Source organism: Sceloporus occidentalis, unplaced genomic scaffold, assembly GCF_023333645.1.
Source record: "Sceloporus occidentalis isolate IW3139 unplaced genomic scaffold, rSceOcc1.0.p SCAF_13, whole genome shotgun sequence".
Taxonomy (NCBI): Eukaryota; Metazoa; Chordata; class Lepidosauria; order Squamata; family Phrynosomatidae; genus Sceloporus; species Sceloporus occidentalis.
This window is the reverse complement of record NW_028316993.1, coordinates 6167625-6181941: the sequence shown is the minus strand read 5'-3', so window position 1 is coordinate 6181941 and position 14317 is coordinate 6167625. Positions and strand designations below refer to the sequence as shown.

General features: G+C 47.5%; 1 protein-coding gene across 5 annotated transcripts; it reads right to left on the bottom strand.

Moving 5' to 3' along the window:
* Positions 1 to 230: 230 nt before the first annotated feature.
* LOC149304718 (uncharacterized) lies at positions 231 to 14317 on the bottom strand. Of its 5 annotated transcripts, none has more exons than XM_089479284.1 (5): positions 14267 to 14317; positions 4210 to 6382; positions 2843 to 2929; positions 1396 to 1470; positions 231 to 413 (listed from the first exon to the last, which is right to left on the bottom strand). In XM_089479284.1, the coding sequence occupies exons 2-5, from the start codon at positions 4289 to 4291 to the stop codon at positions 283 to 285; spliced, it is 375 nt and encodes a 124-aa protein (XP_089335410.1). In that variant the 5' UTR covers positions 4292 to 6382; positions 14267 to 14317; the 3' UTR covers positions 231 to 282. The 5 variants fall into 5 exon arrangements, with proteins under 5 accessions (XP_089335410.1, XP_089335409.1, XP_089335411.1 ...); XM_089479283.1 differs by lacking the exon at positions 14267 to 14317 and adding an exon at positions 7594 to 7810; XM_089479285.1 differs by lacking the exon at positions 14267 to 14317 and adding an exon at positions 7359 to 7405.

The following is a 14317-nucleotide window of genomic DNA, read 5'->3' as shown; positions in this document are numbered from 1 at the left end:
ATGTCCCCTTATTGTGCCAATGGACCCTTGTGCCCTTGGGACGATATATCCCTCGGCCAAAGCTGCCCTCCGCTTCTGTTCGGTGCCCATCCCTGGCAAAAGGGCGAAAGGGCCATTCCAGGCCCTGAAATAAATAGAATCATACTGTTTATAGTAACAAATAATATTTCTGGGCTTAGCAGTATTTCCTGGCCGAAACAGACCCATACACCAAAAGGATTTTTGGGGCGAGAGCTGGTTTATTGTTGACTTTAAACAGAAAAATGGATTCACTTGCGGTGGTTAAAGAGGGATGTTGACCTGCCTCAGGTGGCAATGTCTCAAGAACCGCTGGCATTGCTTCTTCTTATGATGGAGATGCCTCTTGGTTTTTCCACCACGATGATGATGATGATGATGGCGGTGAGGTTGTTCTGCAAGGGAGAGAATGAGAGGAAAAATGACGGGACCCTTTAAAGTCCAGGATGGAACAACAGAGATCTCCAGATGTGGTTGGACTGCAACTCCCATAAGCCCCTAGCCAGCCTAGCCGAAGGTGAGGAAAGCTGGGAGCTGCAGTCCAACAACATCCAGGGACTTCAGCCAAATGTGTTGATTCCCACGCCTGGTGCAGACCTTAGACAAAGGCGTCATCCACACTGCAGAGATAATGCAGTTTGACACCACTTTAACTGCCATGGCTCAATGTTATAGAATCATGGGATCTGTAGCTCTGTGAGGTATTTAGCCTTTTATATCAAGAGAGCCCTGGGGCCCTATCGAACTACAAATCCGGATGGAGCCGTGACAGTTAAAACGGTGTCAAACTGCATTACTTCTGCAGTGCAGATGCAACCAGAGAACAAGAAATCCTAAGTCTCTGTCAGGAGACCTTACAGATATTGCTCCAAAACACATGGCAGAATGCTAGGGAATCCTGGGAACTGTAGCTTTGTGAGACATCGAGCCGTCTCTGTCAGAGCGGTCTGGTTCCACAATAAACTACAATTCCCAGGATTCCCTGGTACTGAGCCAGGGCAGTTAAAGCAGTGTCAAACTGGGTTATTTCTGCAGTGTGTTTCGGACCATTGTCTCCCGTTCTCTTCGTTTTCATGGCCCTTTGAGCCACCTCCAGCTGGGATTTCCATGACGGTATTTCTAGATTTCACCTTTCCCCTCCCTCTGAGGTTGAGAGAGTGGCATTCAGGAATAGAGTCCCAACTGAGACCTCGAGTGAAGGCAGGCCTCTGGGAGAAAGACTGTGACCAGTGCTCTCTCTTGCCCAGCCCTGCCCTTCTGGCTGTCCTCCTCCTCTTTGCAGTCTGAACTTTAAAGGCGCTGCCCAGGGGCTGCCCCTATTTCCATCAGGTCCACCCTCTGCCCACCATCGTCCGCAAGCTCACCCCATTTTCTTACCTGGCACAGACAAGGGGACGTCGTCACAAGGGCATGCCCATCGATGGCGCTCCTGTTTCTGGGGTCCATGAGTGCCTGAAACAACATGATGGATGGCAGTGGATCAGCAAGTGTGTGTGTGTGTGTGTGTATGTTGTAGTGGAAGGAGAGATTGCCCCAGGGCTTGGGGTGAGGCCCCATGGCATGGGACCTTCCTCTGCAAGGACTAGGACACCCAAACAGAGCCCTCCAGACCTGGTTCCTCTCGGCTGCCAAAATGACTCATGTAAAGGAGCCAAACTGCATGCCAAATCGTTATTTTCCCTTTCATCCAACTTACCATCCTGGCTATTCCCTTCTTCACTCTTCATACCATAATCTCTCTACTCCCCTCTTTCCTTATTCTTTTCCCCTCCATTTCCTCCCATTTTCCCTTCCTATGTTCTCCCCCTGCTCCCTTCTCCTTTTATTTCTCCCTTCCTCCATCTATTCTCATCATTTACTCACGTTTTCACTCCCTCCCTCTAAACTTTCATACTTGCTCATACCTTCTTCCACATAGTAAACTTCCTATCAATCTTTACTAAAACGTCTCTTCCATGCCTTCTGGGTAAACATACTTCATCACACACACTTCGGCTTCCTGAGAACTGAAGGGATGATATAGAAAAAACACTTCTCTATGTTTTAAATTGTATTGGCTTTAAGTATTGTAAAGCTGCGCTGAGTCCCAGTTTTCTGGGCAAAGAGTGGGATACCAATAAATAATATAAATAATGATAATAAAGATAATAATAATGGAAGGGTGAAAGGAGAGTGAAAGGTTGGTAGGAATGGAAGTGAAGGGTAAGAGGTTCATATTAAGTAAGCATGAAAGTAACATTATTATGGAGTATGATATAGATAGGATATAATAATATTTGTTGAGAGTGCCCCCCCCAAAAGAAGTGTTTATTCCAGTGTGTTATATACACATTTGAATAAAGATATCAATATTATTATTTCTTGCTTTCCACATGCCTTTCAGTTCTTTGCAAGTAGTATAGGACCCATACCACCTTTGCACCGTAACTATAAAGGGCAGCTTTTCTAGGAGTAGATAGAAGGGCCGAGACCCCGTCCCTTAATCTGCCAAAAGACTCCTGTGCCATTGAGCCTCCTCAGAAGTCATGAATCAGAAATACATTAATTCGATTGGCAATAAGATATATGGAGATGGCTGTTGTCACTGAGCCCTCCCAAGACTGGGCACACATTTAAACTTAGGAGCAAGCAAGCAAACGCATTGAGGTCAGTCTGTAGAGGGATCTTGTAGCACTTTTGAGACTTAACTGAAAGAAAGAAGTTGGCAGCAGGAGCTTTCGTAGACGTAAGTCTACTTCCTCACATGCTTTTGTTTCCTTGAAAGGCAAAAAATAACCCCCTGAATGCCAATGTTGGCTGAGCTTCCTTTGCAAGAGAGACTCACCTGGACAAGGGCAGGGTTTGTGCCCATCGGGGCTTCGTTTCGACCTGCTCAGTCTTCCACCCAGATGGCCAAACACTTGCCCCACATCTGTCAAAGGAAGGAAGGAAGGGATGGAGGGAGTCATTTGATGGATCTAGTGTGGCCTTTGGGACACCCCTCAACCTGCCCCCAAATGTCCTGGCACACCCCCCCCCCCCCCCGTTTTGGGCTGAAAAAAGGCACTTGGGGCCAAACCTACATAGAAAGGCTGCAAAACTCCTCTGCAGGGCTATTGGAGCTGTGAGACCTGGTCTTTGCAATGCCAGTAGCCACTCTGGGCTCTAGTCTGAACTTGAAAGGAGCTCTCCAGGTGCTATTTCTGAGGGCCAAAAGGTACAGCACTTTGGAAAGACTTTTTAATGGTCAGATGAAACCCAGAGAGTGGATTCAGGGCCTGTCAAGGGCTGCCCTCTTCCCCTGCACAGTTCAAAAAGCCAGCCTTCTGCATTTCAAACTGCAAGAGCTTTTATTTCGGCAACTGTCGGCGTCAGCAGGAAGACATTTGCAGACAGAGCTGTCATCATCCACAAACACCGGCCTAAAACTAACAATGTCCCGCCCCAGAATTTAATGGGCTTTGCCTTGATTCATTGGCAACGTAAAACAAACCTGCCCTCCCAATCATTATCACCCAGCCCCTCATTTCCATCTCTGTTTTCCATTTCCCATGAGAAAGTCCTGAGGAATGTCTTCCTGCTGACGCCAAAATCCTCCTGCAGACATCTGCAGATTCTTGTTCTGGGCAGCAATCTCCCCTTTGAACCACCTGCACTGCGCTTCCCATCATTCCCTCCAACTCCAGTAATATGTGTTATGCAACTCTAATATGCTTGTAATTCTAAAACACAATTGCAGTGCTATGGATTCAGTTGCAGAGAGATCCTGTAGCACCTTTGAGACTCACTGAAAGAAGTTGGCAACTCATGCCGCCAACTTCTTTCAGCGAGTCTCAAAGGCGCTACAAGATCTCTCTGCATTCCGATTCTTCAGACTAACATGGCTATATCTTTGAATTCCAGTAATATGTGTTTCACAACCCCAATATGCCCATAATTCTGAAATACAATACTAACACTATGAATGTAACTGCTCTGCAGAAATAATCCGGATTGGCACTGTTTTAGCAGCCATGGTTGAATGCTATGGAATTCTGGGAACTATAGTTGGTTGTGGCACCAGAGCAAAGCTATATTTTTACATAATAGAATAATAATATACTGGCATCGTATGGCGGAATATGCCAGAATCTGCCAATGGCCAGCCCCTGCCATCTCCTTCTCCGGTGGGGTCCTTTTGGGGCCCCTTGTACCCCCTGGCCCCCGGCTCACCTGTCGGCTCACCTGGGCAGAAAACGGCCCCCAGAGAGGCGAGGAAGAGGACCAGACCCAAGGCCAGGAAGACCTTCGCCATGCCAGCCTTTGCAAGCCAGGGCCAGCACTACCTGTGCGGTTTCTCCAGCAAGACAAACGCTTTCCAGCGGTGCTTTGGGCTGCTTCCTGAAGCCCTTTCTGGGAAGGATTAGAGGAGAAAAGAAAGGATTACTGTCAGGGCAATCCCCTTGGTCAATGGAGCAGAAATGCTTTTCCTCCTCCTCCCGTGAGACTCGCCTCTTGAGTTTATTTGCACAAAGAGTGGTTGAAACCCATCTCCGAGTCTCAAGGCGGGAGGTAGTGGGTAGACCAGAGTCTTTTCTATAGGTGGCCCTAAAAGAATCCCATACCTGGCATCAGGCATGGATAGAAATGGAGACTGCAGCCAGGAAATCAGAAGGAGATTAAGAATGGGGAAAGCCGCTATGAAAGAACTAGAGAAGATCCTAAAATGCAAGGATACACGACTGAGCGCAAAAGTTAGAATCGTCCAAGCCATTGTATTCCCTGTTGCCATGGATGGGTGCGAGAGCTGGAGGGTTAAGGAGGAGGAGAGGCGGAAAAGCGACTCATTTGAAATGTGGGGCTGGAGAAAAGTGCTAAGGATCCCTTGGACAGCCAAAAAGACAAACCAATGGGCCCTGGAGCAGATCAAGCCAGAAATCTCCCATTTTCACACTACAGCAGTGTTTCCCAAGCTCTGGTCCTCTGGATGTTTTGGACTTCATCTCCCAGGACTCCTGAGAGTTGGCTAAGCTGACTGGGGCTCCTGGGAGCTGGTGTCCCAAACACCTGGAGGACTAAAGTTTGGGAAATACTGCACTGCAGCCTACTGGGCTTTGAATCTCTCATTCCTGACTCTCTGGAGCCCCCTGTGGCTGCATTGGCGCACTACAGCCTAAGGGGCTTTGAGCCAATAAAGCGCCTCATTCCTTGCTCTTTGGTTCCCTCCTGTGGCTCCATTTGTGCACTACAGCCTCCTAAGGTTTGCAGCTCCAAATAAAAATGATTAACTGGGAGAAAGAAGTTTTGGCCAAAGCTTCCGCAACTTAGTCTACTTCCTCAGATTGGTCTTCTTCCCTCCCTGCACCTGAGGAAGTGGACCCAATCTTCAAAAGCTCAGGCTGCAACTTCCTTCGCCCTATTAGTCTCAAAGGAGCTGTGAGGCCCCTTTGCATCCTGGCATCTTCCAAACCAACAGGGCAATGTCTCTTCGATGTGGGCTTTCCAGCCCTCGGCCCAGTGCTCTCTATAAAAGGGATCTCTTGACTTTGAGTATGAGTTTGCAGGAGTTGAATTATCTGGATTAGATGCTCCTTAATTATGGATTGTGAATTCCCTATTCTTGTGGCTAAAAAGGGCTGGGCTTTTCCCCAGACCCAGAGCTTGCGCTGAGGACTATGGAAGGCGAGGAATGCCACTCTCTGCCTCCTCGAAAGTCACGGTGGAGGCAGAGGGATGGGCGAAATCTTGGCCCCTGGGGCTGGACCCATCCTCTGCCTGAAGCCTGACATAACTGATATTCTCCTGCCACCTTGCAGGGTTGTAGGCTTAGGACCTGAACAGACTGGCCAAGATAAAGCTGTTTCGGGTCACTTTGGAGGTATGCTGTTTCAGTGCTGCATGTGTCCTAAGAGTCCAGAAGCCACGCCAAAGCCATGCTCCAGTCCTAAGAAGTGCAGCGCAGCTTTGGCGCAGCTCCTGGCCTCTTAAACAGTGATCCTGAGCAGCTTTATTTTGGCCTCTCTGTTTGGGCCCTTAGTTCTTAACCCTTATTAAGCGCTTAAGAAGTGGAGCGCCTGAGTGCGCTGAGGAGCGGTACGGAAACGTGCTCGCTATTGCTGTTGCTATTATTCCCACTGCCTTGCCCTTCTCTCCCTGCAAAAACCTCAGCGCCTCTCCACTGCTTGCATTCCCACCTTCCTCCTTTTTCTCGGGAGAAAGGTCCTTTTGGGAGGCTCCTCCTGGCCTCCAGAAGGCACTCTGTACGTTCCCAAAGGAAGAGGTACGGAATAAACTAAAGGGAGATAAGGCTTAAAAACAAAGAAAGAGCTACTTCCCTCCTTCATGGAGGTTGTTTCTTCCACCTTCTAGAAACTCCTCTTTTCTTCACGGCTGCCTCCATTCGTTCCTTCGGCGGGAAAAGAGAAATTAGGACAACGAAGAAAGGAAACAAAAGCCCCCCAATTCTCCCCCAAACCCCCGAAATATTCATTTCATTTTACATTGCTTTTTATTTGTTTTAAAAACAGGTTTGCATTATTTCATTACAAATTAATTCCTTAATTTTCTTTTATTTCTTTAATTTTATTTATGAATTTTATTTTTTCATTACACGTTATTTTTAATGTTTGGTAATTTTTTATTTCTTTTTATTTGTTTCTACCATTTATTTATTTATTTTTCTTTTTAAGTGAAATATGAATTCCTTTCAAAAAAGGGCTAGCTTTTAAATTACTGTTTGTTTATAAAATATAAGGAAATATAAAGGAAAAATAATTTGGGGAAAAATAAAAATGAAATAAAATCAGACATAAAAAAAGAACAGAAATTAAAAAAATACAATAAAATGGCTAAGAATTTAAAGAAAGTGAAAACTGAGATATAAATGAAAATTAATATTAAATTAAAAAAATACTGAGGATAGAGCTTATTTAAATATGAAAAAATACAAGAAAATACAAGTTCTCTTTCAAGAGAAGCATGAAATACAGCTGCCATTTTCTTCTTTCCCGCCTCGCCTTTAAAAAGGCGCCTTTTATGTCTCTTCAGGTCGTCATGCCTCAGTCTCGCCACAGGAGGGCGCACCGGAGCTCCTAGCTGTGAAATGGACGGCCCTCCGAGTGCAGAGGCCCAGAGCGCCCTCACGGAGACGGTCTAGGAGGGAAGATCTCAGAGGGCCTGCCAATGAGTGGGGAAGGCTAGAGCGTCGCCTTGGAGACGGTCTAGGAAAGCAATCTTAGAGGGCCGGCCCTCTGAGAGCTGATGGCTAGAGAGTCGCCTTGCAGACGTTCTAGGAAAACCATCTTAGAGGGCCGGCCCTCCGAGAGCGCATGGCTAGAGCGTCAGCATGGCGACGTTCTAGGAGATTATCTCAGAGGGCCTACCACAGAGGCAGGGAAAGGCTAGAGCGTCACAGGGATACGCTCTAGGAAATGCGACTCGGATGGCCAGCTCTCCGAGAGCGGATGGCTAGAGCGTCAGCACGGGGACGTCATCACACTTCCTTCTAGGTTGCTAGGCAACGGCTGACCGGAGGAAGCTGGAATTAAGTCCGTCCCGCTTTATCCTCCTCACGGAAACAAGTCCGTCCCGCTTTATCGTACCCCCGGAAACATGCACCTCTACACAGTTCCGCATCCTTAGGGCGCATTGTAGGTTACTAGGCAACGGCTGGGCGGCGGAAGCTGGTCCTAAGTCCATCCCTCTCTATCGTCCCCCCGAAAACATGTCCGTCCCGCTTTCTCTTCCCCCGGAAACATGAACTCTACACAGTTCCGCGACCTTAGGGCACATTGTCGGTTACTAGGCAACGGCTGGGCGGAGGAAGCTGGAATTAAGTCCATCCCTCTCTATCGTCCCCCCGGAAACATGTCCGTCCCACTTTCTCTTCCCCCGGAAACGTGCACATCTACACAGTTCCGCGTCCTTAGGGCGCACTGTAGGTTACTAGGCAACGGCTGGGTAGCGGAAGCTGGTCCTTAGTCCATCCCTCTCTATCGTCCCTCCGGAAACATGTCCGTCCTCCTGTCTCTTCCCCGGAAACGTGCACCTCTACACAGTTCCACGTCCTTAGGGCGCATTGTAGGTTACTAGGCAACGGCTGGGCGGAGGAAGCGGGAATTAAGTCCATCCTGCTTTATCGTCCCCCTGGAAACATGTCCGTCTCGCTTTATCGTCTCCCCAGAAACATGCACCTCTACAGAGTTCCGTGTCCTTAGGGTGCTTTGCCGGTTGCTAGGCAACGGCTGGGTGGCAGAAGCTGGTCCCAAGTCCGTTCCTCTCTATCGTCCACCCGGAAACATGTCTGTCCCGCTTTCTCTTCCCCTGGAAACGTGCACCTCTACACAGTTCCGCGTCCTTAGGGCGCATTGTAGGTTACTAGGCAATGGCTGGGCGGAGGAAGCTGGCACTAAGTCCGTCCTGCTTTATCGTCCCCCTGGAAACATGTCCTTCTCGCTTTATCGTCTCCCCAGAAACATGCACCTCCACAGAGTTCCATGTCCTTAGGGCACATTGTCAGTTGCTAGGCAACAGCTGGGCGGCAGAAGCTGGTCCCAAGTCCATCCCCCTCTATCGTCCCCCCGGAAACATGTCCGTCCCGCTTTCTCTTCCCCGGGAAACATGCACCTCTACACAGTTCTGCATCCTTAGGGCGCATTGTCAGTTGCTAGGCAATGGCTGGGCGGCGGAAGCTGGAATTAAGTCCATCCTGCTTTACCGTCCCCCCCAGAAACATATCCGTCCCACTTTCTTGTCGCCCCGGAAACATGTCCGTCCCGCTTTATCCTCCCCCTGGAAACATGCACCTCCACAGAGTTCTGTGTCCTTAGGGTGCATTGCAGGTTGCTAGGCAACAGCTGGGCGGAGGAAGCTGGAATTAAGTCCGGTCCCCCTGGAAACATATCCGTCCCGCTTTCTCGTCCCCCTAGAAACATGCCCATCCTGCTTTCTCGTCCCCCTGGAAACATGCCCCTCTACACATTTCCGTGTCCTTAGGGCGCATTGTAGGTTACCAGGAAACGGCTGGGCGGAGGAAGCTGGGCTCAAGTCTGCCCCGCTTTATCTTCTGACCGGAAACATGTCCGTCCCGCTTTATCCTCCCCCTGGAAACATGCACCTCCAAAGAGTTCCACTTCCTTAGGGCGCTTTCTAGGTTGCTAGGCAATGGCTGGGCAGAGGAAGCTGGGCCCAAGTCCATCCAGCTTTATCGTCCCCCCGGAAACATGTCCATCCCACTTTATAGTTCCCCTGGAAACATGCACCTCTTCACAGTTCCGCGTCCTTAGGGCACATTCTAGGTTGCCAGGCAACGACTGGGTAGAGGAAGCTGGGCCCAAGTCCGTCCTGCTTTATTGTCCCACCTGAAACATGTCCGTCCTGCTTTATCCTCCCCCTGGCATCATGCATCTCCCCAGAGTTCCGCATCCTTAGGACACTTTCTAGGTTGCCAGGCAACGGTTGGGCAGAGGAAGCTGGGCCCAAGTCCATCCTGCTTTATGGTCCCTCCAGAAACATGCACTGACCCAGAGTTCGGCTTCCTCAGGAGTCTTTCTAGGTTGCTAGGCAACGGCTGGGCAGGGATGCTGGGCCCAAGTCTGTCCCATTTTATCGTTCCCCTGGAAACATGCACCCCAGTATGATAAAGGATGCCTCAAAGGCCCCTTAGCCCAAACCCTTTCTGTCACGTGGTGATACATAGCACCCCAGTATGATAAAGCACGCCTAGTCAAAGGCCACCTCGTCCAAACCCCTTCTGTCATGCGGGGATACATCGCACCCCAGTATGATAAACAATGCCTCAAAGGCCCCCTAGTCCAAACCACTTCTCCCATGTGGTTTGAGTAGATGCCTATTTGCCTTTTGGAGTAAAAGGTTCTCAGCAAAGCTAGGGTAAGGGAAGGGCTTGGACTGCACCTCCCAGTATCCCCACTCAGGACACTCGAGGCTTTTGTTTTCCTTTCCAGCCTTCAGGGCTCCAATAGGGAACTCTTTTAAAATACCTGCTCCTGTCACCCTTAGCCAGCTGGGTCCCAATGGTGCAGCATAATGGGATTTGTAGTCCCAGCTCCACCTAGAGGAGCCATCCCCCCCCCCCTCACAATTTTAGAAGGAAGTTTCCCAGACTGGGGAGGGGGGGAGAGGGGAAGCTCACTTGTTGGCTTTTTCCACGGCAAGGATTCCTAGAAATCGAATGAGAATTGTTAATGTCCAGATTCCAAGGCTTCTTTGTGAAGCTCCAAGAGGTCGTGAGTTCAAGTTACAGCTGGGAAAGATTCCCCCTTTGCTTTAAGCTAGCTAAAGGGCTTTTTTAAAAAAATAAAATTTAAAAATCAGATTTTCTTCTCCCCTTAAAGCTCACAGTTTCTGACCCTGGAAGTCGCAGGCAGTTGAGGTCAGGAGTGGGAGCTCCCTGTTCTGAATGGGGGAAGGAGGGGTGGGGTGGTCTAGTGGTTAAAACCATGCCCTCCAACCCGGAATAGCTGAGCGTCCACCCCTTTCTCTCCACATGAGACCACTGGGCTGAAGGCTGGAAAGCCCACATCAAAGAGACATTGCCCTGTTGGTCTGGAAGATGCCAGGATGCAAAGGGGCCTTGCAGCTCCTTTGAGACTAACTGGGCGAAGGAAGTTGCAGCCTGAGCTTTTGAAGACTGGGTCTACTTCCTCAGATGCAGGGAGTGAAGAAGACCAATCTGAGGAAGTAGACTAAGTTGTGGAAGCTTTGGCCAAAACTTCTTTCTCCCAGTTAGTCATCTTTTTTGGATCTGCAAAATTCAGGAGGCTGTAGAGTGCAAATGGAGCCACAGGAGGTCACCCTGGAGCAAGGAATTAGACTCTTTGGAGCCTTGTGGAGACCGAAAGCAGGAAAGGGCGCTCCATAGGAACAAGGAAAGGATTTAGTGGGATAAGGGAATATGCCCAAATGTGGCCACAAAATGTGGCTGAGAGCAAAGAACCGAGGCCGAGGTATGCTGCATTTAAAGAAAAAGGGCTCTTTTAGCACTTTGGAGACTGAAAGGAGTTGCAGCCTAAGTCTTCCTAATCTTGGTCTCCTTCCTCAGGAGGCTGCAACTCCTTTTTCCCAGTTAGTCTCTGAGAAGCAGTGGATGATGGGTTTGGGTCACCACTCACTACTTCATCTTTCAAGCAGTTACCGAACAGCATTTTATGCCCAGGGTGGTTTATAACGTGTTCCACTATTGCTGATTTTTCCAGCTGACCCAGTTTGCAGTGTCTCTCATGTTCCTTGATTCGTGTTCGGACCCTGCGTTTGGTGGTCCCTATGTGGACCTGTCTGCAGATGCACCGCATGTGGTCAACTCCTGTGACCGTGAAAGGGTATCTCCTGTCCTTCACTGAGCACAGCATTTGCTGGATTTTCTTGTAGATCGTTTGGAGATTGTGTTTCCTCACCAGTTTCCCTATTCTGTCTGTGACCCCTTTGATGTATGGTTAAAAATACCTTCCCTTTTGGTGGTTGCTTGTCTTCACTCCTCTGGTAGCGCTTCTGATGTCTGAGCTGGAATAACCATTCGCCTGTACAGCCCAATCCAGGTGCTTCAATTTATCTTCCAAGATGTGGAGTTCACAGATCTGTTTTGTTCAGTCTACCAGGGTTTTTATTGTGCTTTTCTTTTTTTGTCCTGGGCGATGGTTGGAGTTCTTGAGACACCGCAGACTGGGTCAGCTGGAAAAAGCATTTTATAAGTCAGAACATGTATTAAACCACCCTGGCCATAAAGTACTGTTTGATAACACTGACATTCTGGACCGTGCCAACAACTATCAGGTCAGCATGTGCAGGGAAGCCATTGAAATCCACAAACACCTGGACAGCTTCGACAGGAAAGAAGGAACCCTTAAAGTTAGCAAAGTGTGGCTCATAGTCTGAAAAACACCAAAATGAAAACCCAGAAAAATACAAGTGAAAACCAATAAGGGTCAGGGTCCCCCCCCCCAAAAAAGACAATGGATCACTAATTAAACAGACACTAATCCTCTTTGCATATCCTCCCACTTGGAGGCCTTGCCATTCAACAACAGAACAATACCCAGATCTTGCCATTCAACAACAGAACAACACCCAGATTAACATGGAAATCACTTCCTCCCAACCAAGGTATCTATATATATATCCAACTCTCTTCCATGCCAGCATCCTCTGAAAATGCCAGCCACAGATGCTGGCAAAACATCAGCAATAAGCTCTTCTAGAACATGGCCACAGAGCCCGAAAAACCCACAAAAAACTATGAATTCCGGCCATGAAAGCTTTTGAATATATATATATATATATATATATAATGGTGTGTGTGTGTGTGTGTGTATATATATATATATACACACACACACACACACAAACACACACAATATATATACCCCACTCTCTTCCATGCCAGCATTCGCTGAAGATGCCAGCCACAGATGCTGGTGAAATGTCAAGGAGACTTCTAGAACATGGACACAGAGCCCCAAAAAAGCCCACAAAAACTATGGATGCCAGCCATGAAAGCTTTTGACTACACACACACACACTATATATATATATATATATATATATATATAGACACACACACACACACCCCACTCTTTTCCATGACAGCATTCTCTGAAGATGCCAAAACCACAAATGCTGGCGAATCATACGGAATAAACCCTTCTAGAACATGGACACATAGACCCCAAAGCCCCACAACAAACTATGGATGCTGGCCATGAAAGCCCTCGACTTCCCATTGAATTTAAGCTGTATATTTTATAAGAGGAACAAAATAAAAACAATAATTAACAAAAAGAAATAACACAGCTTAATTCCATCTTGTATGCACGGATTAATATACATAATCAATTTTAATCTTTTGATGGCCCCACTGCCTTTTGGCTTTTGCAGACTGGGAACAATTTCAGAGGCGTCACTTTCACAATCCGCCACTAGGTGGCGCCCCAACCTCACAGACAATTAGGAAATGTACCAAGAACAGCTACTACTGTCTAACAAAACGCTGTCAAAGAACCTGATCCTCAATTAATTCAAGAGGAATAACAAAACTGGATTCCTCCATACCCAGTTAGTCACAGCTCTGCAACCAACCACATGCAGATGCATCCCTCTCTAAAGTGCAGGAATTGACAAAGCTCATTTTACTTGGTTTTAAAAACAACGATTGATAAATTAGCATGGACTGGTTTTGGACTGCATGGTTTCAGCCTATGCATGTGGGTGTGTTGTGTCCTGAAGTCATTTATGATCGATCAAGGGGCTTTCTTGGCATGATTTGTTCATAGGCGGTTTGCCATTGCCTTCCTCAGAGGCTGAGAGAAACCCACCAGGTTTCATGGCTGAGCCTAGATTCGAACCCTGGTCTCCAGAGCCCCACGCTAACACCCAAACCACTACTATGTATTCTTTTTCCCCTCCAATTGATTCTATATTTTTAGAATCTTTACCTTTTTTAAATTGTTTTTAAATTCTCAGTGGTTTAAACTGATTTGGCTGCAAGCTGCCCATTGATCTCAGGCTGCAGAGTATGATGAAACCCTTGAATCAAATACATATAGGCTTGCAGGTTTTATTTCAATTATCCATCTGTTTGAAGATGAAGAGTTCTTGTTTAGTTTGTCCTGAGATCTTTGGAGACAGGTTGGGATAGAAATATTTTAATTAACAAATGGAAATACAGGGTCCTAGGACTTTGGCCACAAGTCCATGAGGTCTAGAAACCAGCTGCTTTGAAAATATAAATGTTTCCAAGTCCAGGATGAGAATGTTGCATCCAAATTAACCTGGGCTTCCCCTCCAAACTGAGACAGTTGAGGGACAATATGGTGTTGTAGTAAATAAATAGTTAGAGAATAGTCTAGAGCTTATTTTCTTCAGCTGGGGAGGCCTAGAAACTTGTGGCTTTGCAAACACAAAAGCCAAGGCTGGAACAGAAGCACCAAAATGAATAAATAGTTAAATAGTTTTCCTAAGGGCTTTGCTCATGAGGTCTAGAAACTTGCTATTTATCGAACACGATAAGGCAAGATTATCATTAAAAAAAGAATAACTGGTGGATCCTGAGATCATTTCCGACTGTTTAATAGTGTCTTCCCGCTTTCATGGATAGCAAATGCTTCCGCATTCTCCTCCAGAGAGGTGTGCCAGCAGCTTTCTCTCCCCATTCTTCAAAAGGCCATAAAATACTCCCTGTCTGTTAATGAGACCATGAGTAAGTGGCACACAAAAGGAGTAAGGGAAGGTAAGGCAATACTTCCCATTGAGGTGGCTTCCCGCAAAGGGATCGCCTTACCTGCGTCTCCCATTCTCTTGCCATAAGACCCACGTTGCGAGGAAGAGGCAC

Bases quoted from the DNA above. Each gene is read 5' to 3' on its own strand.
- LOC149304718 (XM_089479284.1), bottom strand. From the start codon at position 4,291: ATGGCGAAGGTCTTCCTGGCCTTGGGTCTGGTCCTCTTCCTCGCCTCT. The intron at 2,930-4,209 runs GTGAGCCGGGGG...TTCCTTTGACAG, and splicing joins CTGCCCAGGTGAGCCGACAG to ATGTGGGGCAAGTGTTTGGC. The intron at 1,471-2,842 runs GTGAGTCTCTCT...ATGTTGTTTCAG, and splicing joins CAAACCCTGCCCTTGTCCAG to GCACTCATGGACCCCAGAAA.